This window comes from Sminthopsis crassicaudata, chromosome 3 (genome assembly GCF_048593235.1).
Source record: "Sminthopsis crassicaudata isolate SCR6 chromosome 3, ASM4859323v1, whole genome shotgun sequence".
NCBI classification, from domain to species: domain Eukaryota; kingdom Metazoa; phylum Chordata; class Mammalia; order Dasyuromorphia; family Dasyuridae; genus Sminthopsis; species Sminthopsis crassicaudata.
The window spans coordinates 333,424,070-333,446,434 of record NC_133619.1 but is presented as its reverse complement, the minus strand read 5'-3'; the positions used below and the strand labels follow the sequence as shown (position 1 = coordinate 333,446,434).

General features: G+C 38.4%; 1 protein-coding gene and 1 long non-coding RNA gene across 12 annotated transcripts in view; one reads left to right on the top strand and one right to left on the bottom strand.

The window, feature by feature from the left end:
• Window positions 1–13,885, top strand: part of LOC141561600 (uncharacterized) — a 67,978-nt gene extending 54,093 nt beyond the window's left edge. The window contains exons 3-4 of the long non-coding RNA XR_012488091.1: window positions 7,380–7,465; window positions 11,073–13,885. This is a non-coding gene — a long non-coding RNA (uncharacterized LOC141561600). The remainder of the gene's footprint in view (window positions 1–7,379; window positions 7,466–11,072) is intronic.
• The window catches only part of KALRN (kalirin RhoGEF kinase), a 934,437-nt gene that overhangs the window by 389,720 nt on the left and 522,352 nt on the right, over window positions 1–22,365 (bottom strand). For all 11 annotated transcript variants that reach the window (XM_074301431.1, XM_074301444.1, XM_074301430.1 and 8 more), the window contains exon 14: window positions 11,193–11,388. In XM_074301431.1, coding sequence (XP_074157532.1) covers window positions 11,193–11,388 — 196 coding nt within the window. The remainder of the gene's footprint in view (window positions 1–11,192; window positions 11,389–22,365) is intronic.

The following is a 22,365-nucleotide window of genomic DNA, read 5'->3' as shown; positions in this document are numbered from 1 at the left end:
CAGATATGGATCAGGATGAGGAAATGGCCCCGGGGTGCAGGGGGAGACCATGGCCTTAAGCTAAGGACTTTAATGGATCTCAGTTTGACTTTGCATATCCCCTTCACTTAAATTAAAGTCTCTTGCAGGTCTTGGTAGAATCTCCCTCCTCACCCAGTCCTCTTCAAGAATGAAGAACAAATGACAACAATTAAGAAGCTGTTGATCATAGGGCTGGAGCAGTGATGACCTTGTGTTGTAAGGATAGCAACAGTCAAGCCTCAGAAACATCCTCTAAGAATATTACATTTTCTACTGTGGCCCACAGGTCTCTATAACTCTTGATATAATTCCTAGATAAGCTATAAAAATACAAAAGTTTTTGACTACAAAGGTATTATGATTTTTATCACAGATATCCCAAGAGAAAAGGGGGGGCAGAAATCAGATGAGATGGTCAAGAATGTATTTGTTTCTGACCTTACGACAAATATCATTGCCCAAAACCTTCATTGGTGTATGTGCTCAAGACCTCAGGCAACATACATCCAGGAATGTCACATAAAACTTTCTCAAAAACACACAAGTTAGGAAAATGCAAATACAGAGGAAAGGATGTGTAAGAAAGAGGTATCTTTCTTCTTCCTCCATGCCCCAGGCCCCCAACTATATTGATCTACCACAAAGAATTCAAATTTGGTAATCTTGCTTTCCTTTCTGTCAACAAATCAGTTTCATAGCCACTGAATAGAAGTTAGTTCAGGAATATTATTCCAGTGGTCTGGGCTCTCTTTGACATTGCCTGTAGCATGGAAGAAAAATAATGCCCCCATTAAGGCTAGTGGCTGCTTCTTGCCCTTACTAAATTTTTTATCCTTCCTATTTTTGTTAACATAAGTCTAGGAAATTGATTTAGGGTAAATGTATTTGGAAGTATAAGTTTCTTTCCAAGTAAGAGTAATTCTGTAAAGATTTGATTCAAATTTTGAATTGCCATGGTTAGAAAACAATAGTCCACTGCATATACTAGATCCTCTCTCAGTAATATTAAGTGGCACACACAATGATATCCACTGAAGGGGATTTATGGATTATACCTGTCACATGCAAATGCAAATGGTCTTCTATTGGGCAAGACAGCAAGCACATGCAGAAGGCCATAGGAACAACTAACTGGCAATGGTTGCTCTTTGCTGGAAAGCTGGAGGTTAAAAAATAGGGCAAATGGAGAGTAGGAGGGTACTACTTAAGCCCCAGGTACTTTGTCCTTTGGCTTACAACTGAGAGACCCAAAGCATTTTGGCCATACACACACACAAACAATTTTCAGTATTCTCTGACCAACTGCTGAATTTCTAGCATATTCTTTTATTCACATCACAAACTCTCAGATATTTTGACAGGTGGAAGTTTACAACTAGGTTAATTAGTCAATTATATTAAAATTAGATAAAGCAATTCTGAAATTCAGCCATATTCCAAATAGAATTTGAAGAGATAGCTCACCTCCATTTTTGTCAGAAAAGGGAAAAAGTATAAAAAAGGCAAATGTCAGATTTATCTTCTGTTTAAAGTTGTGATTTAGGTTCTAAAAATAACAATTTATCAACTGTTGGTTAAGGAAAACATTCCTTTTAGGTGGAATCAATCACATTAGAAGCATTTTCTGTTGAGATTTGGACTGAAATGAGCAAGCACTTGGTTCTTTCTGCATCACAAGAAATAAATGAGTGGAAATGAAGTATAATTTGGATTATAACAGTCATTTTCAAGGTATGGGACAGTTGTTTATGGCAGATTTGGAAAGAAAAGGTGGAGCAAGTCACTTAGCCTTTCAGATCTCTCTTTCTCCTTTTATAACAGAAGACTAAAGAAGATACCTAAGTTCCAGTTTATCCCTAAGTCATATAATCTTATGACCTGAGTTTAATGTTAGAGCAATGAACTGCATAATAAAAGAGTCATTTTATTGAAGATGGACTGTTTGCAGCTAGTCCCTAGTAAAAACATAAATACCATACTCTTGAAGCACAGAAAGATAATATATAGATAAGACCCTAGATGATGAAGTACTCTTTCTCCTTACTAAAATGCTCTTAGTATTGATATGTTTTAATTAATTTAATTATAGAAGGGAACTTGGAGTTTTAGTCTCATTCTTTTGTCTTATCATAAACCCATAGAAAATGGGGTCCAGAGAGATACAGTCACTTATCCAAGCTCACCCAGGTAGTCAAGAATTAGGTGAGGAATAGAACCCCCATCTTCCCACATCCCAGATTAATGTTCTTTCTGTTGTGCGTCTATATAAAGACAACACAGTTGTTTGAAGTCTTGACTATGGAAAAGCCAATTATCTAATTCATATACCACACTTCTATTTTGACTCTCATTCCAAAGGTTAATGCTGCATTGAATAAACATTTCTACCTTGATCAAAATTATTAGCACATATTGAAGAGGTTGGTTCCAAGTCACGCAGTATATAAATTTGTAACATTAAAACACATTTGTGGAAAATCTAAAATACTTTCTTTAATCAAGGGAGAAGCCCTCACTGAAATAAATAATTAACATTGACAATACTGAAGTCTAAAATTAAATATGATCCACTATTAGGCAAATTATTTGTCTACTTAACACTAATTTTGAAATGTAGTTTTAATTAAAACATATACAATTATTTTTATCATGAGGTAAGTATATATAGTGTGTCCAAAAAGTCTTACTGCAGTTTTAAGCTGGTTTCATGATTAATGATCACAGTAAGATTAGCACTGACATTTTCTCAGGTGATAGGAAACCAAGAATCTTTGATGACAAGAGAGGTTAACTGAAGTATAGAAAAGGAAAGAATCCAGGGATTTGTGAGAGGAGGGAGGAGAAAGGCAAAGGAGAACAACAGAAATTATTTCAGAATTTAAAAATTTCCAGGCTTCAAGTGGGCTATTTTGAAACACTTCATTGTAGGAAAAATGTGTACTATGTATCAAAAGATATATTTCAAAAGACTAAACTAAAAATATCCAAAGGACTGCCCAAATCAGACAAACTAGAAAACTCAAAATGTAGCAGGTCGTATGCTGCCAAAAAATTAGGGGTCCCAGAGGAAGAATAAATCATCTCCTGAAAGATTCCAAAACCATGTAATTTAGGAGTGGGATGACAATGGGTCTAGTAGAGAAATACTATTCTACTAGAAGTAGAGGTTGCCCCTTGAAATTTGGAAGAAGTCTATATAGGACAATTAACAAGAGAAACTGCTTTAGATAACCAAGTTAGTGAGACTTAAGCAGCTAGGGAAATCACTGTATATCTCCAGGCTTCTCTGATCTTCAATATCTTCCTAAGCCAGTCTATGCAGAATATTGGTGCTTTACTAATTTTTATAGCTTGCTGCTTTAATTCTCATAAGCTAGAAGAGATCTTAAGAGCACTTTAAAAACATTGAAATAATTATAAGTTCTGAACTTCCTTCCTTCTTCTTTTCCTCTCTCTCTTCCTTCCTCCCTTCCTTCCTTCTTTCCTTCCTTTTTTCTTTCTTCCTTCCTCCTTCTCCCTTTCCTCCTTTTTCCTCCTTTCCTCCCTTTCTTCCTTCATTCTTTCCTTTCTTCCCTCCATCCCTCATTCCCTCCTCTCCTCATTCTTTTCCTCTCTCTTTCCCTCCCTTCCTGACTTCTTGTCTTCCTTCCTGTCTTCTTACCTTTTTTCTTTCCTTCCTTCCTTCTTTCTTTCCCTCCCTCTGTCTCTCCTTTCTTTCTTCCCTCTCCTTTCCTCTGTTTGGTTCAGTTTCTTCATCTAATAAAATGGTAATAGTATTTACTCCCCCAAGATTGTTCTGAGGCTTAACTGAGATAATATTTATAAGGGACTTTGCAAACTTTAAAGTTATATATAAATGCTAACTGTTTATCTATCTGTCTGTCTATTTAACTATCTGTTTATCTACCTATCATCTATTCATTTATCTATCTTTTTTAACTAATGACAGTAGATAGAAGTGCAAGGGTAGAAAAAAAAAGAAGCATCATTTAAAATATACAGAAGAGCAAATAAGAAAAGCTATAAAGAAAGCTAGATAAGCAGGACAGCTCTGAAAGCTACAGGTTGAACTCATCAGATACTTGAAAAGAAAAGCAGTGCAAATAATGGAGAGACTCGTGCTTTTTTGTACAATTTTCTTTTTCTGTTCCATTACATACAGGTAGGCAAATTAGAATTCTTTTGGTTGGTTGTTAAGTTTAGAATAAAAATTAAAATGGAATGTTAAAGAGTAAGGTGGCCGTGATATTCAGTTTTTAATTGTAGGGAGTGTTATTATTATTTCTTAATGAAATCTTACCTGAAACTAGAGAAAGGCACTTGGGTCCTCCTGCTCCCAGGCATTGCCATTTAACTGTCATGGCAATCAGAAGAGGAGTTGGCAGTCTTGGGAATGGAGGGCAATGATGGGTCTGGGCTGGGGGTGAGACAGGGTTCTCTGTCTCACTTCAGGGGCTAAAATGCCGGTACTGGCGCCCCTATTTGTTGAAAGATTTGTCCATGTTTAGCTTGGGTACTGATTATTTCTATGCCAGGGTGTCAACTTTAGCCTTGTGTATCTGCCACTCCCTCTGTACCCACTGCACCTCCTCAAGTGCAGCTACTGCCATTTTTAGGAGCACAGCAGGTCGTGTCCACACCTGAGGTTTCATACATATATGGACTTGCTACTGTCAATGTCAATGCAGATCAGTCCACCTGAGGTTGGTAGCACAATGGATAAAACTCTGAGCCTGGAATCAGGAAGGAGGGAGTTCAAATCCATTCTCCTACACTTACTAGCTGTGGGTTCCTGAAAATAACTTAATCTCTGGTTGCCTAGAAGGCAGCCAGGTGGTTTGGTAGAGAGAGCACCCGGCCTGGAGACAGGAAGCCACGGAGAACTAAGTATCTATCCCACAGGGGGTCATAAGAAATATTTGTAGCCGCTGGCATACAGAAGGTGCTCCATAAATGCTTATTTCCTTCTTCCCTTCCTTTACCTGTAACATATATTCTTAGAGTTGCTTGAGGGCACTGAGAAGTTGTGACTTATTCATTTAATTAGCATGTTTCAGAAGCAGGTCTGCTTATCCCCAAAGCTGGCTCTTTAGATTCTGCCTTCTCACAGCACTGAGAGCGACATTCGCACAGACCATGATTAGGATTATATCATCTCATCAGGTCCTCGCAACAACCTAAGTGATCTTGCTATTGCTCATACTTCTCACCTTTCCATTGGCTGTTCTCCAATGCCCAGAGAGCTCACCCTCCCTCTGCCTCTTAGAATCCTTGGCTTCCCCTAAGAGTCAGTTCAAATATCACCTTCTACAAGTCACCCTTCCCAACAAATCCAGCAGTTACTGTCCCCTCTAAGGGGACTCCCATCCGCCAGGCAAGTACCTGTTTGTTTACCTGTTATCTCCCCCATTAGAGTTTAAGCTCCCAGAAGACTTTTTATCCCTAGCATTCTGCACATTTAGACTGTGAATAGCTCTGTTTGAGATCTCAGAGATAGGAAGTGTTGTTGTTGTTGTTGTTTGTCCTTCTCCTGACATCTGGGAGGTGAAGCCATGACATGCAAGTGGACTGGATTTAAGTGAGGGAGGCTGGGCAAGGCCACCTGTCTTACAGTCTCCTCCAGAGCCATCGGGGTCTAGGAGCCTGATAAAGATCAGGATGACTGGAGATCACCCTGGATGCAGAGGGAGACCTTTTTAGCTAAGGTCTTCATCAGGTCTCAATTTGACTAAGGCTGCATTCATTCAGTGATTAAGCCTCCTAGAAATTGAGGGAAAGAATCTCTTCTTTCACTTAGCAAAAAAAAAAAAAAAAATCTAAATAAATAAATATGGAAGGGAAAGACTTTCAGGGTTTCTGGTCAAAGCAGAAATGATTAGTATTTACATTCAGTCTAAATCAATCAATCAGGACCCAAACAATGACCAGATGGGGCTTGGCCTGGGAATTACTAATGGCCAGTGATTTTGGTTTAAGGTTAGATCCTTAGGAAAGAAATCTAGCTAGTAAACCCCAAGATATGTTGGAAGGGTACAGAGATCCAAAAGAAGAAAAACAACATCTATAAGAAAGGATATGACACCCTATATGGACAGAGGTAGGGAAGGATAGGAAGGAAGAAAGCAGGAAGGCAGAAAGGAAAGAAGAAAAGAAGGAAGGAAGGAAGGAAGGACAGAAAAATAAAGGAAGGAAAGTAAGAATGAAAGAAGGAAGGAAGAAAGAAAGGGAGGAAAAGAGAAAGGGAAAGAGGGAGAGAGGGAAGGAAAGAAAGAAGGAAGGGAGGGAGAAAGGGAGGAAGTTTCTCAACTGACCAGTTCTAGTTTATGGGCCAGTTCTACTCACAGAGGTTGCTTGTCCTTGATTCTCAAAGAGGATCATGAAATCAGTCAAGTGAAGTCATGACATGCAAGTGAATTAGACTTAAGTGAGGGAGGGCTATGCAAGGCCACCTTAAATGACAGAGGTAGGACTCAACCTCAGGTCTTTTTTGGACAGTGTCTCTGTCACCTGGGTATATGCAGAGGTCAGCTGGTGACCAGGATGGTACTACAGGGTCATCATTTCCAGGCAAGGGCTGGAAGAAAACTCTTAAACTTTTCCTTCCCCTTCCCCTTTCTAGGACAAGGAACAAGGAAAAAATCACTAGAAAGGGAAGCTAAGTATCCTGGGAATGATTTCTATTTTCTCTAATGAAGCTCTTCTCCTCTGCAAGCTGGAGCATCTCACTAGAGTGGGAGGAGATGCACAGAAAGTCTCATCCCTGAGAGAAACAGGCCAATCAAGCTGTTAGCAACAATGCTCAAAAAAAGAACAAAATCAGAAGTGGGTAGACAGCCCACATGCCTAAAGTTGGGCCACCTACTTAGCCCTTCCAGGTACAAGCAGTCCTAGCTAAAACCAGATCCCAATATTCTTCCCTTTCCTAAGGATAATAGTCTCTGAGGTCTTTCCTCCCTAGGAAAAAAAATCTCTCTCCCCAGGATGATGCTAGGACCCTGGTACAGAATCGAAGGCTGAAAGTTGAAGAGGGTTCCTTTTCTTGGCTTACAAAATTCACTCTGGAAGGGGAGAAGGGGAGAAGCTTCCTCCCCAGGGTCCCTGCTTTTCTTTCCCTATGTCCTGGATACCTGATGTTTTGTGTTCTGCCTGAAATAATTTCAACATAACATAGCAGAAAAAAATGACAAGAAGTCAAACAGGGGATGGGTGGTCTTCTGTCCCCATATATTTCTTTTCTGCTCAAAAAAATCACCATTTGGGGTTGATCAAGTAGTCAAATGGTAAAAAAATCAAAAAGTTTGTGTTGATCTTTGCTATTGAATATTTTTCACTTAATATTTGTGATTTTTATATCATAGAATCATAGGATAACAGACTGAAAAAGGACATTTGAGTTATCTTTGTCCAACTTCCTCATTTGACAGCCAAGGAAATTGAACTCCAGGTAAGAGTGGTGGTTTGTCCAAGGTCACAGAGGGAGAAAATGTCAGGATTGGGATTTGAACTGGATCTGCTAACTCCACATAATCAGCATACTTTCTACTCTGTCATATTCTTGGACTAGATCTCTTAAATTTTCTTTCATCTCTAAAGTCTCTTGTCCTGTCATTTCATCTCTTTCAATCTCAATTTTCTCACTTGTAAAATGAGGAAAATAATATCCAGAATTTTTGTAAAGATAAAATAAAATATTTGTAAATTACTTTGAAACTTTAAAGTGCTATGTAAATATTCGTTATCATTCTTATCCTGTGAACTCCTTTGCCTCCATTAAAGGCCTTACTGTTATCATTTATCACCCTGTTTTCCTACTTTTTGCATAATCTCTCCCCATACCAAGCACTTCTCTCTCTCTTTTTTTTTAAAATTTCACTATCATTTTATGTGACAAAGGCAGGAATTCTTAAAAAAATATATTGTTGATCCATCCATACCACTACTAGGTCTGTATCCCAAAGAGATAAAAAAGGGAAAAGGATCTACAAGTACAAAAATATTTTCTTTTAGTGGTGGCAAAGAATTGGAAATTGAGGAGATGATTATCAATTGAAGAATGGGTGTAAAAGAATAACAGATCAGTTGTTTTTCAGTGGTGTCCAACTCTTTGTAATCCTATTTGGGATTTTCTTGGTGAAAATAACTGGGGTAGTTTGCCATTTCTTCTTCCTGCTCATTTTATAGATGAGGAAACTGAGGTGAACAAGGTTCATATCCACTGATTTCTACTGGTATTAACCACAGTAACCTTCCTGGGAACAGTGTTGTGTTGTGCCGGTGATTTCAGGGCAATGTTGCTTTTCCTGTCCCCAGAAAAGTACAGACATAATTCACCATTCTCTAGGGTAGGTCTTGCCATTGCCAGCTCAGGATACTAGTCAAAGCCCAAAAGACAGGTTATGTTATTAATAGCCACCAAAGCTAGATTGTTTATAGACCTAAAAAAACTATTCCTTGAGGAGAAACTCCCTGGGGTGCTGTGTCAATTATTCTAGCCCATCTGTGCTAAATGTCCTTTCCCACTTTTAAACACTACCATTTAAAGTATTTATTGGGTATTTACTATGAGACAAATACCCTACTAGATTAACTGAAGAATATGAAGTTGTATTTAACTTTTTTGTCTTCATCTTAATGATCCAAGATTATGTTTGTTTAATAAAGGCCAAAGTAACAAGATGATGATAAGCAAGCTGGTCTTAAATTAGGAAATGTGGATCCAAATTCCACCTTTGATACTAATAAATCATATGACCCATGTATACCACTTAATCTTTCTGAGTCTCAGTTTCCTCATCTTTAAAATGGGAATGATAATGCCTGCAGTGTCTACTTCATGAATTTGTTATAGGGCTCAAAAGAGGAAATGCATGCAAAATGTCCTACAAACTTCAAATGATAACTACATGGCAATAATTATAATTCATAATTTATAACTGCTCTGTGTCTCAGTTTCCACCTCTGAAAAAAGTGAAAGTGCAAGACTGGATAGCCTCTAATATCTTTTGTGGTTTTTAAAATTCTATGATTTTATAAGTAGCAAGCCATGAATTAATCTTCTAAAAACTCCAAAGCTGAGGAATAGTTCAGCCCTAGTGGAGTGGTCACTTGCCTAAGGTCTTACTGGCAAGATGTATAGCTGAGTCAGATATCCTGGAATCATTCCATTATTTCACACAGATTCTCTTGGAAGACTATTCATAAAAATAAAAGAAGTTATGTTTTACATTTCTACATATATGTTTTGGATCTTTTTTCTTTAGCAAATAGAGTATAATGAATTTACTTTAGGATGTTTCATTATTGAAATTCTAAAATGTTAATGTTATTTTAAAACTATATCTATTTCTGATAACTTCAGATAATATATGCAATCTTGTAAGAAAAAAAGACTATGTTAACACAATATCTAATTATTGAGCCATATTAGTTAAATATTTGTTCATTTTGTAAAAATTCAGTGTGATTTGGGCTTTATATTTCTTTCCAATATTACCTTTCCAATATTACTTTTTGGCTTCCCTCAAGTACCAATTCCTATAAGGTATATATTATCTCCTTTCCCCCTCATTTAAATTCTCTCAATCTCCTCCAACGATCTTTCCTTTACCTGTGGGAATGTAACACCTTTCCTTCCTTCCCTCCCCAGTAGAAGTAAAATCCCTGAGAGTAGGAGTTATTTTTCATTCTGTCTTCATATACTTAGTATTTAACATGGTATTCTGCAAGGTAGGAATTTAATTAATGCTTGTTGAACTTAATTTACTTTAATTAATATTTGGAAAAACAATTTAGCCTTCTAATTTAATTAATGAATTCAATTCGTTAAACTATCCAAATATTCAGTCTACATTTACTTTATAAAAACACAATAAAGTGTTTATTGGAGATGGAGAACCAGTACCTGGAATGTGTTCCCATTTTGATTATAATTCATACTTGCTCTCACCCAGTTCTTTTATAAGCAGCCTAGTTGCTTAAATTTTATCTTCTTCTAGTTTCTACAGAAGGACTATCCATTCTTTCTTTGTAAAGTACCAGTTTTATTAACATTTTAAAAGTATTATTGTCATTTCTAAATGCTCCCCTCTCTACAAATGGAACCATTTTGACTCTCACTACATCTTTCATAATATCTCTCTACTCGCAAACACACATCCTTGTAGTAGAGGTTTTCTCCTCTCTTCTCTGGACTATTATAGCAGACTTAGTTGGAAGACTTTAACAGTCTTTGCCATGCTCCACACAGCTGCTAAAGTGATTTTCCTGAAACAAAGATTTGACCATTTCACCTCCCTACACATTAAACTGCAATGGCTCCCCATTACCTTTAGGATCAGTGACAAAGTCCCGTTTGATATTGCATTTAAAGCTCTTCACAGCTTACCCCTTTCTATTTTCCTTACATTTTATTCCTTCCATGAAATTTATGCTCCAAATACATCCATGTTCCACATATATTATTCCTCAAAGATGATATTCTATCTCTTGATTTCATTTCTTTTTGTGGGCTGGGCTCCTGTGGCTAGAATGCTTTGCTTTCTTTCACACCACTCTCTTTCAGTTTTCCAGGCTCACTTCAAGGCTACCTTCTGTGGGAGGCATTTCCAAGTCACAATGTCCCCCAAACCCATTCCATTCTTACCTTAATGTCTGCTTCAGAGACTACTTTCCATCTTTCATATATATCCTCTGGATCTGCATATATATGTATGTATGTGTGCACATACACATGGATATATATACAAACATGCACACACATACATGTACACACACACATATATACACAAACATGGATATTATATATTATACAATATTATTATTTACATATATTATTGTTCTAAACATATTGTTCCCTTCCACATATATACATATATATATTGAAAAAGGGACAATATATATGTATACATAGAGAGAAAGAAATAATAAATTACAGCAACACATATATACAGCACTTTAAAACTTCCAAGTGTTTTTCTCACAAAACCCTGAGAAATAGACATCTTTTGAACACATTTCACAGATGAGCCATTCCTGTCTTCTTTAATTTATAGAAATGTCAAAAACAAACAAACAAAAACCCGAGCTAACTGATGATGCAAGATGGAGCCCAATGGGCACTGTTAGCCCTTCCCTCATCCTGACTCCAGCCATGAGGCCGCCAGGAGTCCTACCTGAAGCTTGGACCTCCATGATGTACTGATGCAGGTCCTGGCCCTGCTGGATGACTTCAAAGGTCATGTTATTCATGGCCAGCTTCCTCTCCGTGTGACGCTGTAACCGCTGCTCTGCCAGGGTCAGGTCCTCCGTGTTGAAGTCATTCATTTGTCTCAGCAGGTCCTCGTTCCAGGCGTCCAGCTCTGCTGTCACCTTTGGGGAAAACACCATCCGTATAATTTAGAATGCTTAACAAGAATGGGCGAAGGAACAGCTATGATCATGGCTAGCATCTATGGGGCAGCCCAAGCTTTACAAAGTGCTGTACATATAGTATTGGTCCTCATGGCTCCTGGGCAGCTAGGTGGATAGAGTGGCAGGACTGGAATCAGGGAAACCCATCTTTGTGGATTCACATCTGGCCTCAGACTCTTACAGCTGTGTAGCCTCAGTTTCCTCATCAGCAGAATGAGCTGGAGAAGAAAATGGCAAACCAGTCCAGTATCTCTGCCAAGAAAACCTCAAAATGGGGTCTTGAGGAGTTGGATTCTTGATTCCTGGCCCAGCATCCAGATTCTTTTGAGGAGACCAGTCTTGATCCTTGTTCAACTCTCTATATTCAACTAGTAATGACCTTTTCCTTCAGGCATCACATCAGCCATCAGTAATTATTTTTTTTTAATGTACTATTATTATCTTTTTTTTTTTTTTCTGAGGCAATGACTTGCCCAGGCTCACACAGCTAGGAAGTGTTAAGTGTCTGAGGTCAGTTTTGAACTCCTGTTCTCCTAACTTCAGGGCTGGTGTTCTATCCACTGCACCATCTAGCTGCCCCTCAGTGTAATTTGTTAATAAATAAATTAATTGATTAAGCTCTTACTATTTACCAGTCACTGTGTTCAGCCTAAGGGATACAAATACAAAAAATAAAGCAATCCCTGCCCTCCAAGGATTGCCATTCTAAAAGGGGGAAATAACACTCATAGAGAGTGTGATGTTCATGGTTGGGTGTTGTAGATCAAGCACTGGTAGAAGTGGAGAAGTATTACTTTGTTGACCTAACACACCAACAGGAGCTGTTGTGAGTTAAGAAACAATGAGGCAGATCTTGAATGCTTTTAGTTAATCCTGTAGTCAGTGTTCTAATATGGTCTTTTAATTCTATAGTCAGTATTCTTTCCAATGTACCACAAATAGTCTCAGTGTCTAGCCCAGGTCTCACTTCACTAAATAAATATTTACTGCTTTATACTGAATTGCCATAAAGTGACAGAAACACAATAGAAAGCAAACAGAAAAACTCATAAACAAAGTAATCTGGGGTCATTTGGTATACATCTTTATAAACTCTGAGATTATTATTCTATTTTCATCATATTTATAGCACAGTATAGTAATTGCTATTCATAATGCTGACCTTGAGTCATCAAGAAAAGGTTAAACTACATATTTAAGAGGGAGATAAGCATGTAATTTTAGGATGATTTCCATCGATAAATGTTTGCAATAAAATAAGTGTTGGTGTTTAAAAGGGTAAACTCTCAATTGTCTAGAAAATATGACTTTCCTTTCCTGAACAGCCCATTCCCCAAGAAAGGTTTTGGTGGCTATAATTTTATGAGCTCATTTACTATAAAGTACTAATGACTCTAATGAAGAGATAAAAGACCTTAGTTCAAACAAATAAGTGGTGAGAGCTGGGAACAGAAATATCAACATTGTTCTACCTAATGATTTTGCTAATTAGTCTTTCCTTTGGACTCTTGTCTTTAACCCCCTCATACATGCTTTTGCTTCTGGAATGTTTCCTGGGGGCAGGAACCTCATCTTATGTTGTCTTTATACTCTGACTGCCCTTTGTACAAGTACTCTAAACATAATAACCATGTAAATGCATCTTGAATGGATACCAAAAAATTACTTTAAAATCTCATAGCACTTTTAACTTTTTCCCCCGAGATATCTTCACTTCTGCTTCATTTTATCTTTGCAACTACTCTGTAGGGTTTTGTGGCAAACTGAGATGGAAAGATTGAGAGAAATTCCTGAGGTAGTTAATTCATAGCAAGTTAAAGGCAGGAACAGAAGTCCTGACTCTCAGCGCTACCATTGCGATGATGGGGTCTACCGTAGAGATTACCTACCTAGACAAGAGAGAGTTCTACCTGTTGGAATGGGCGCAAAGGATGTACTAAAGGACAAAGAAGTAGAAAAATAGGTGGAGACAGCTGGGGAAACAGATATAAAAGAAGAGGGAGCAGGGATTTTTATGCCTTAGGTACATAGGACAAATATTACCAATTATATCGGGTCAGGTGACTTTGAGCATGTACTTCACTGGTCAGGAGAGGGAGTGTTAGTCAAGAAGGGATTTATCCAGGAATTCAGTTTTAGTAAGTTCTTGTTTCAATATTTGCTCTTGCTAACAGGATACTTAGCTCTATTGTTTCTGTGCTGTTAAGAACCACAAAGGACCTAAATATTTGGCACTCTGATGCAGAGCCCCAGTTGACATGCCCTAGTTAGTTAACTCCTTTAGTGGAATTTCACATAGAGCTCTGGAATAAGATCTTGGACTAGGTCTTACTTCAGAACAATGAGGTGAAAAACTCCAGTAATATGAAGTGGACAACACAGCTATTGGACCAGGGCTGCATTGCCAATAGAACACGAGTCAGGCAGGATGATGCTCATAACATTCCCTTCTTTTCTACTTTCAACAGGAAAAGGAGTCTGTTATTAAGCATAGTAAAATCAGAGTTTAACAAGGAATTCAGCCACATGGGGGAAGCCTATAAATCACCACTCACCAGTCTATAGCACATTGTTTTCCAATGTACTTTCTCTATATTTTCCAAAGAATGTTGTAAAAGTATTGTTCCATTTGTAAAACAAATGAAGCTTTTCTTCATGGAGTGAAGGTACTAGTCCTATATAAGTCACAGAGCAAATAAGCTTCAGAGCTGAGATTTGAACTCAGGTCTTTTGACTGTAAGTTAAGGGCATGAAGCTGGAGCTTTTTAATAGAAGCAACATGGAAGTTCTTTAAACATCTTTTTTTCCATCAAATACAATCAAAACTTAAAATAAATTTCTATGAATCTAGACATGGAGCCTAATGTTTAAAATAATTGTAATAAGAGCTAACAGTTATATCATGTTTTTAGGTTTATAAAGTTATTTGCAGATACTATCTCACATGATTTGCCTACAGTCTTATATCACTAAATTGCAGGAAGTAGAATTTAAACTCAGGTCTTTCTAATCCTAACTCTATCTACAATGATATCTAGCTGCTGAAAATGAAACAAATTAAATAGGAAGTGGACATCTTTCTTTTTGGTTACCTATTTTAATTTCCACGAACTCAAGGCAGCTGATGACAGTGGAATCTGGAGTCAGGAAGACCTGAATTCAAATTTAATCTTATTACTAGATGTGTGACTCTTGACAAGCCACTTAACTCTGTTTGCCTCAGTTTCCCCATCTGTAAAATGAGTGGGAGAAGCAAATATCAAATCACCCCAGTATCTTTGCCAAGCAAACCTCAAATGGGATCACAAAGAGGGAAACAAGACTCAAAATGAAAATGACTCAAATGCCAGGCTGAAGAGTTTGCCTTTTCTCCTGGAAGTACTTGAAAGTCAATGAAGTTTTTGAGTAAGGGAGTATGACATGATCAGACTCTTACTCTAAGACTATGATTGCTATTCTTTAATGCTGGCGCCTTCCTTCTGTTGATTGTCTTTCCTAATGGATTTTTCTTGATCCAGAGTTTACAGGTTTTCTTCCATTAGACATCTTTGAGAGCAGGGACTGGCTTTTGCCTGGTTTTTTTACTCCCAGAGCTTGGCATAATTCCTGGCATCTACTCGGTGTTTAATAAGTGCGGCTGACCTGGTAAATCGCAGAGGAGAATCAGGTAGGAGCCCATTACAGTAATCCAGATGAGGAATAAAAAGGTCTGAATTAAGGTAGTAACCAAATGAGAAGAGTAACTGATGAGGGGGATATTGTGGATGTAGAAATGTCAAGATTTGGCAGGTAAGACAGGGTCAGGGGATAGGGGGAAGGAAAGTGACTCTTGAGTAGCTGGAAGAACTAGGTTGCCTTAACAAAATTAGAGAAATTTGGGGGACTGATGGGGTCCTGAAGACAGAGAATGAATTCCCTCTTGGACAAGGTAAATTTGAGATGCCATTAGTTTCTCCTTGGGTGAATCAGTATCTTATCTCTTCAAGAGAATGGGAAGAAGTGCTAGCTTAGTATCTCATCCCCATGGATGTCCTTCCCTGATATTTGGCATGGGGTATTTTGTTCCTTTGCTCAAGTTGAAACAGAATACAAAATGTAGTCTCCAGGAAATGTTGGTTCTTTTATTCTACTTGGAAGGAACTTGGTCAGAAGAGAAAGTAGGGGCTGAACCATGTGAGTGGATAATGAAACACAAAATATCCACAGGGCATTCAACTTTCAATCAACCTACTTTGCTTTTTTCTTTCCACTCAATTAGCTCTAAATAATCCCCACCTCAATTGCTGGCCCACTCAGACCCTTTCCTGGCTCCACTGGCCTGCCTCTCCCTCCCACTTTTTAGTTAATTGGAATACTGTTTCAAAAGTGGTGACCTCCTTGAAAGGCACATTGGCAGCATTTCTGTCCCAACAATTACCTACCCAAGAGACGTAGTCATCATGGAAATCAGAGAAAAGAAGGGATTTAGAGAGAAGGCTGGAGGAAAGTCTTTGCTCTCACAATGAGAAGCCAGTTTGATTTCTGTAGGAAAATTAGGGTTGCTGTAAAAAGCTGAAGCCCATGCAGCCTCCTATTCTGTTGCCAACAGCAGCCCCAAGGATCCTAGGGTAGGAGAGAATATTGGGCTGATGCCCTCAGGGAACAACCTATGGTAGCTCCCACCTCCATTCCTGGGTCATAATCAATAATTTACAGCCTTTCATCTTCTAAAGAAAATTCCAATTATTTCCCCTTAGACCCCATGCCTTGCTTTTGCCCACATTAAAACTCACTTGCTACTTTTCTGCCTACCTGAATACATTTGTTAGCTCTTTCAGAGACCTATGCCCATTAGCTGAATTCTTTACTACCCAACAATTGTTTTGTGTAACAGGCAGACTAGGAGATTTCATTGTGTGTTCCCTCTTCAAAATTGAGAGGTTTGGAGAGAGAATACACAGGGGAAGAAAATACAATGCAATGTAATCTAATCAAATTTAATATGTGCATATATTATATGTGGGGTCAAATCTCATTACAATGATCACCAAATGATTCCGTTGTGTTTTAATGTCACCGAACTGAATATATTGCTTGAAATAAGCAAATAGTTTGGGTGTGAAGATATTTTCATATTATCAAACATATTTTTTAAGAATGAAAAGGGCTATGGTATTTCTGAGAAGCATTTAGGGAATAGAAAAAAATAAACATAAAACCCCCCTAAAACCAAACATCCCACACCCAAAGAGGAAAAAAATCTATTAAATGAAGATAGTCAACATAAAAGTAAACTGAATATCAGGCTGCCTCAACCAATGTTGTTGCAAAATAGTCCAATCTCGATACCAGCTGTATGATCCTGGGCAAGCCATTTAACCATTTGCCTCAGTTTCCTCTTCTGTAAAAAAACAAAAACAAAAACAAAACAAAAAAACACTGTATCTTGTCAAAAAAGTCCCAAATGGGGTCATGAAGAATGAAGAGTAGAATATGACTGAAATGATTGAACAACAATTTGAAGGGATGGGATTAGATAGTTTCTGAGGTCCTCTCCATCTCTAGATGTATATGCTTATGAATATCATTAATACATTGTAACCAAAACTCCCCTATTCCCACTTCATTCATATTATTGGGTCAACTTCCTGATATTTTGTTTATGGAATTAAATACATCTACCCCACCATACCGATCTTCTTCATGTCCCACCCTCTAGTTTGTGTGAGTCTACCAGTAGTTCCTTAATTAAAAGTTAAGTTGGGAGGTTGATTAGTTCCAGGAAAAAGTTAACCTGTCAGGCCTGTTTCAGAAGCTCATTGGCTGGGCTGGTTGCAAAGCACTTTTAGGTGGCCTGATTGTCTAAATTTGAAGGATTCTTTTCCTTCTAAATATACTAATGATATTCTCCTTAGTGTCAGAGGATAGAGTTCGAATCAGTGAGGGTAGCTTCCAAGAAACAGATTTAGGCTCTATCTAAGGGGGAAGGAAAAAAAATTATCACCATCATCTGTTCAGAAAAGTGGAATGGATTGTCTTGAAAGGTCATTCTCCCTCCCTGGAAGGCTTAATGCAAAGGCTGAGGGACCTTCTCTGAGGTATATTGTAAAGGGAATTCCTTTTTAGGTATAGGTTGGATGACATGGTCACTAACGTCTCCATCTACTCTGAGGCTTTATGGAAAATTCCGTGAAAAAATATACAAAGAACTTTCATAGTCTGAGGTGTATGGGGAGGGAAAGAAAAGAAGTATGGAACGTCAGAGCACCTACATACAGTGGTGATAGATATCTTAAGGGCTCAGGGCCACAGTGAGAATAAAGCAGCATATTGAGTGTTATTTGGCTAAGCTGAATTATTCAAAAATAGTGACCCTATTCTGGTATATTATATAGTTAGAAGTAAGCTTTAGTTAAAGGGCAAACATTCATTCTACCTTTTTCTACCTCAAACAGCGTCCATCATCTATTCCTTTTTATATATTGTATATGTAGTTGTTTGCATTTTGTTCCTCCCCACCTCCGTCCTTACTAGCCTATAAACTTCTTGAGAGACAGGAACTTTGCCTTTCTTTGCATCTCCAGTGCTTTGTACAATACTTGGTACATAGTAGGTACTTAATAATTACTTATTGACTAAAAAACCCTTCATTGGAGGATCTCCAAGGCTCTCCAGAGAAGCACCCCAACTTGATAACAAAGATAGCCAGTTCAACTGAATTTATAATGATTTTGGAAGAGGAGAAAATAGGAGGGGAATATATAAAATAGAATGTGAATCTGCTGGAAATGGACTCTCCAGGTAAACTATTCCTTAATTGAAAAAAAAATCCTTACAATTGTTTAGAAAGCTAGGCCACTTTGTTATCACCAGTTAACAAGGAAAGAAACAGGCTCAAAGACTGAGTGATTTGCTTAGTCACATAGCTAGGCAATGGGATAACCAAAATTTGAACTTTGTGACTGTCCTTAGGATCCAAAAGATCTGAGTTCAAAAAAGCCCTCAGATACTTCCTAGCTATGTGATTCTGGGCAAGTCACTTACGTCTGTCTGCCTCGTTTCCTCCGCTGTAAAATGAGCTGGAGAAGGAAATGGCAAAGCACTCCATTGTCTTTGCCAAGAAAACCCCAAATGGGGCCATGAAGAGTTGGACATGGCTGAAACAAACAAAATCAATGGTGACTAAATCTGGCACTCTTTGCATTAGTCTACATATAGCGAAGCAAAAGAATTGTGGGCAGTGACTATACCCAGTAGTTCAAAGATGGTGATTTAATGATTGTAGTTCTCTTCAGTATCATAGAATCATAGGCTTAGATATGGAGCATCTCGTCCAACTTTCTTCTGTCACAGATGAGGAAAATCAGCCCCATAAAGTTTGTGACTTGCCTAAGTTTTTGTTGTTGTTCGGCTAGTATCTGAGATCACATTTGGACCCCAGGCCTGGTGCTCTATCCACTGTGATACTGACTTGTTCATAGTAGAAATATGTCTTCCCAATTTCCTCCATCTATTTTTCAGGAAAGTCTAGATGCTTATGTAAATTATCCCATAGATAGGAGAAGTGAAGATAGCAAGCAATGCATACCACTAATATTTATCAACTATCCTTTAGGGCAATCCAAGGATAAATTTATTTTTAGATGTTCTGTGTTTGCAATAAGAACGTGGATCACAAAATTTTGCTCTGTCCCAACAGACTTAGAAATTATCAAATCTTTTTCTTAATGGTCAAGTTATTTCTATGATTTCCTTAATCATCTTCATCTTACTTATCACTACCATGGCCACCACCAAATGATACATGGACAAGGTTGAAATCGGATTATGGAACTCATGGGTTTGGAAAGGATCTCAAGATGATTTCATCTATTGTCCTGTGTCTGGGCAGGGTCCCAGAGAGATGAGACATCGATTTAGCTTTCCAAAGCTCCCCTGTGAAGGCTTTCTACAGTCTCAATCACCCATCTTTGTATCTGACAGTTCCTACTCCATAAGGAACTGTCCTCTGCTAAACTAAACCCTTCATGCTACCTGAGTAATTAATTCCTTTTGTTTCCTCCTTAATGGAGGTGGGAAGCTAGGTCATTGGCTAGTTTTAGTTTCCTGGCCCAGATGCATCACTTCTTCAAGTATAAAGCAAAATTAGATGTGCTCCCACAGTCATCATCATATTCTGATCCTGTGGAAAAATCCTCTCTAAAACGTCTTTGATGAATAAACATGCAGCTTCTTATTGAACATTTACAGTAATGGAGACCTCACTCCCTGAAGACACTGCCAATTCTATGATTGGATAGCTCTAAACTTCAGAAAGATTTTTTCTCCTGCTGAGCCATTGTCTTCTTCTTTAAACTTTCACCCATTAATATTGTCCTCTGGAACAATGCAGAATAAGTCTCTTCCTTCTTCTTTTTTTTTTCTTTCACAAAAGATCATTTGAAGACATCTTTAAGAAATCACTGAGAATGGGGGAGGAGCCAGAAGGGCAAGTGGCTCAATTTTCATATGGAGTGAATGAGGGGGGGAAATAGCAGCAAGACAGGCAAAACTCCAGAATGGATTATCAGGCAGATGGTTTGTGAGTATTTAGAAAAGAATGCAGATGTGATGAGGCATGAACAAGGAATGGAGAGTCTGTGTTAATAGGAATGAGGTGTCCAGCTCATGGGAAGTCATGAGTTCCCTTCCACTCTGAGCTGGACAAACCCTATCTGGAGTTCTTTGTCCAAATCTGGGTAGCAGATTTTAAGAGACATTGACAAATTAGAAAGGATCCAGGGGAGGACAATCAGAATGTGGAGACATCTGGAAACCATCTTTTGGGATGACTGGCCACGGAAACCAGAGTTATTTAGTCTGCAGAAGATAAGACTTGGGGGAGCAGGGGACATGGCGGCCATCTCAAAATATCTGAAGCAATGTCATATGGAAAAGGGAGGAGGGGTCCCAGAAGGCAGGACTAGGAAGAAAACTTGGTGCTCCGGAAGTTATAGGGAGGAAATATCTGGTGCAACGTAAAGACTTTGCTAACAATTTTCAGCAATGTTTCAGGGCGATGGGCTCTGGGGGTGATGTAGCTGAGAGGTGTACTGACCCTGAGTCTGTCAGGACCCATAAGGGTTGTACTCCAGCTTAAAAGAAGTGAGTTATCATTAAGGAGCTTGGCCTTGGTTAGCATGGGAAACCTGAAGCTATGCTGCTCAAGTAGAAGTCTGTTCTCCATCAGCCAGGGAATCAAGCCAGAAGAGGTGCAGTAGAAGCTCTAGCCAAACTTATCATAGTTGTAGTGGAGCACTGTTAACTTAGCTTACTTCAGTACCGCAGGGCTTGAGGGTGCTTCTGGTAGGATCAATATTTAGAACTACTAGGGACCCAAAAAGTCACCAAGTTGGAGCAGCTAGATGGAGCACAGGCCCTGGAGTTCAAGCCTCAGACATTTACTTACTTAGCTCTGTGACTGGGCAAGTCACTTAACCCAAATTGTCTCTCACACACAAAAAGTCACTGAGCCAATCTCATTTTTTACGATGAGGACACTGAGCCCAAAGTGGTTAATTTGTCATTAATGGTTAATTTGACCAAAGACATTAAGCATTTTGAACTTGTTCAGTATTCCACCTGGAATAGTTATTCTTAGGCTTCCCCTTCTCTAGCTGAATTATCCTCCTCCCAATGCCATATCCAATAAACCCTTCTTTCTAATTTCAGCCCATCTTCTCTTATACTAATTTCAATTCTATAGGTTTTGTTAGGGTAAGACCACCACCAAAATGGCCTGACTGTTCTGGACATGCTTTAAGGACTATCTGACATAAATATGGGAGAGCAGAAAAGAAGGGAAATAAGAAGGAATTGTTTTTTTCACTTGGGGCAAAAAGAGTTGGTGGAAGAAATGCAGAAGGAGACAAAGGAAAGTCCAGTTGTAAGGTATCCTGTCTCCTCTTTCTCTTCTAGTGACCAACAATAGCATCCCCTTTCCCTCTCCATTTCTCAGCGCCCACCCAATAATGAATCTCCTTCAAGAGTAGGGGTCTTTGGAATGCCATGAGGCAGCCTTTGCCACCCTATCCTGATAATGTCTATGTGGAAGAAGAAAGCATGCCATGCAATTTTGATGGTAAGTATTGTCTAACTGAATAAATAAATGAATTTTTAAAAATTTATTAAGTGTTAAGCAGGATGTTAAAGTGAGTAAGAATAATGAGTAGAAAAAGTGCTGCCTGTTGAGTTCCATGATGTGAAGGTCTGTTTCATTTCTTCTCTATTAATACCTATTCTACCTTAACCAACTAGTTGATAGGGTACCCTTGACAGAGGAAGAGATTAATTATGGAGGAGAAGACCTATGAAGATCAAGCTTCCGAATGGGACATGATATTTTTTCTCAGTAGATTTCCTAGTAGTGCCAAGAAATCGAGTCAAAAATGAAGCTGTCATCCTTGCTTTGGAGAAGATACTTTAAAAATCTGGAATAGCAAGTGTTCATTTTTGGCAGTATCAGTTTTGTTTTCTTCAGACTTGACACAATCTATTATGACAATTCAAGAAACCCAATGCAACAATTTAAATATCATGAATTTTTGAATTCATTAATTAAATGAGTGAATAAAACATGCCACAACGAAGAAGGGGGAAGGAGCTTCAAGGTCATGGCTGAATGCCTCTGGGCCACAGCTCCCTGTGGTCTCTGCACTAAACCACAAGAATCTAGACTATGTTCAGCAAATGCTTTCTCTGAGGACAGGAAAACCACAGCCATGGTCCTGAAATCTCAGGACCAGCTCTGGTTTGTGTCAGGTCCCTTCTGGAACTTCTCTGTGTGCTTGATCCTTTCCCAAGAGCCTTAACTAAAAAATAGATGCCTGCTTCCCTGGATGTTGGCTATACACCCACAGAATTCAATGCCATGCTATTCAAAACAAGATCATCATTTATAAAAATCAATAGCAGCAA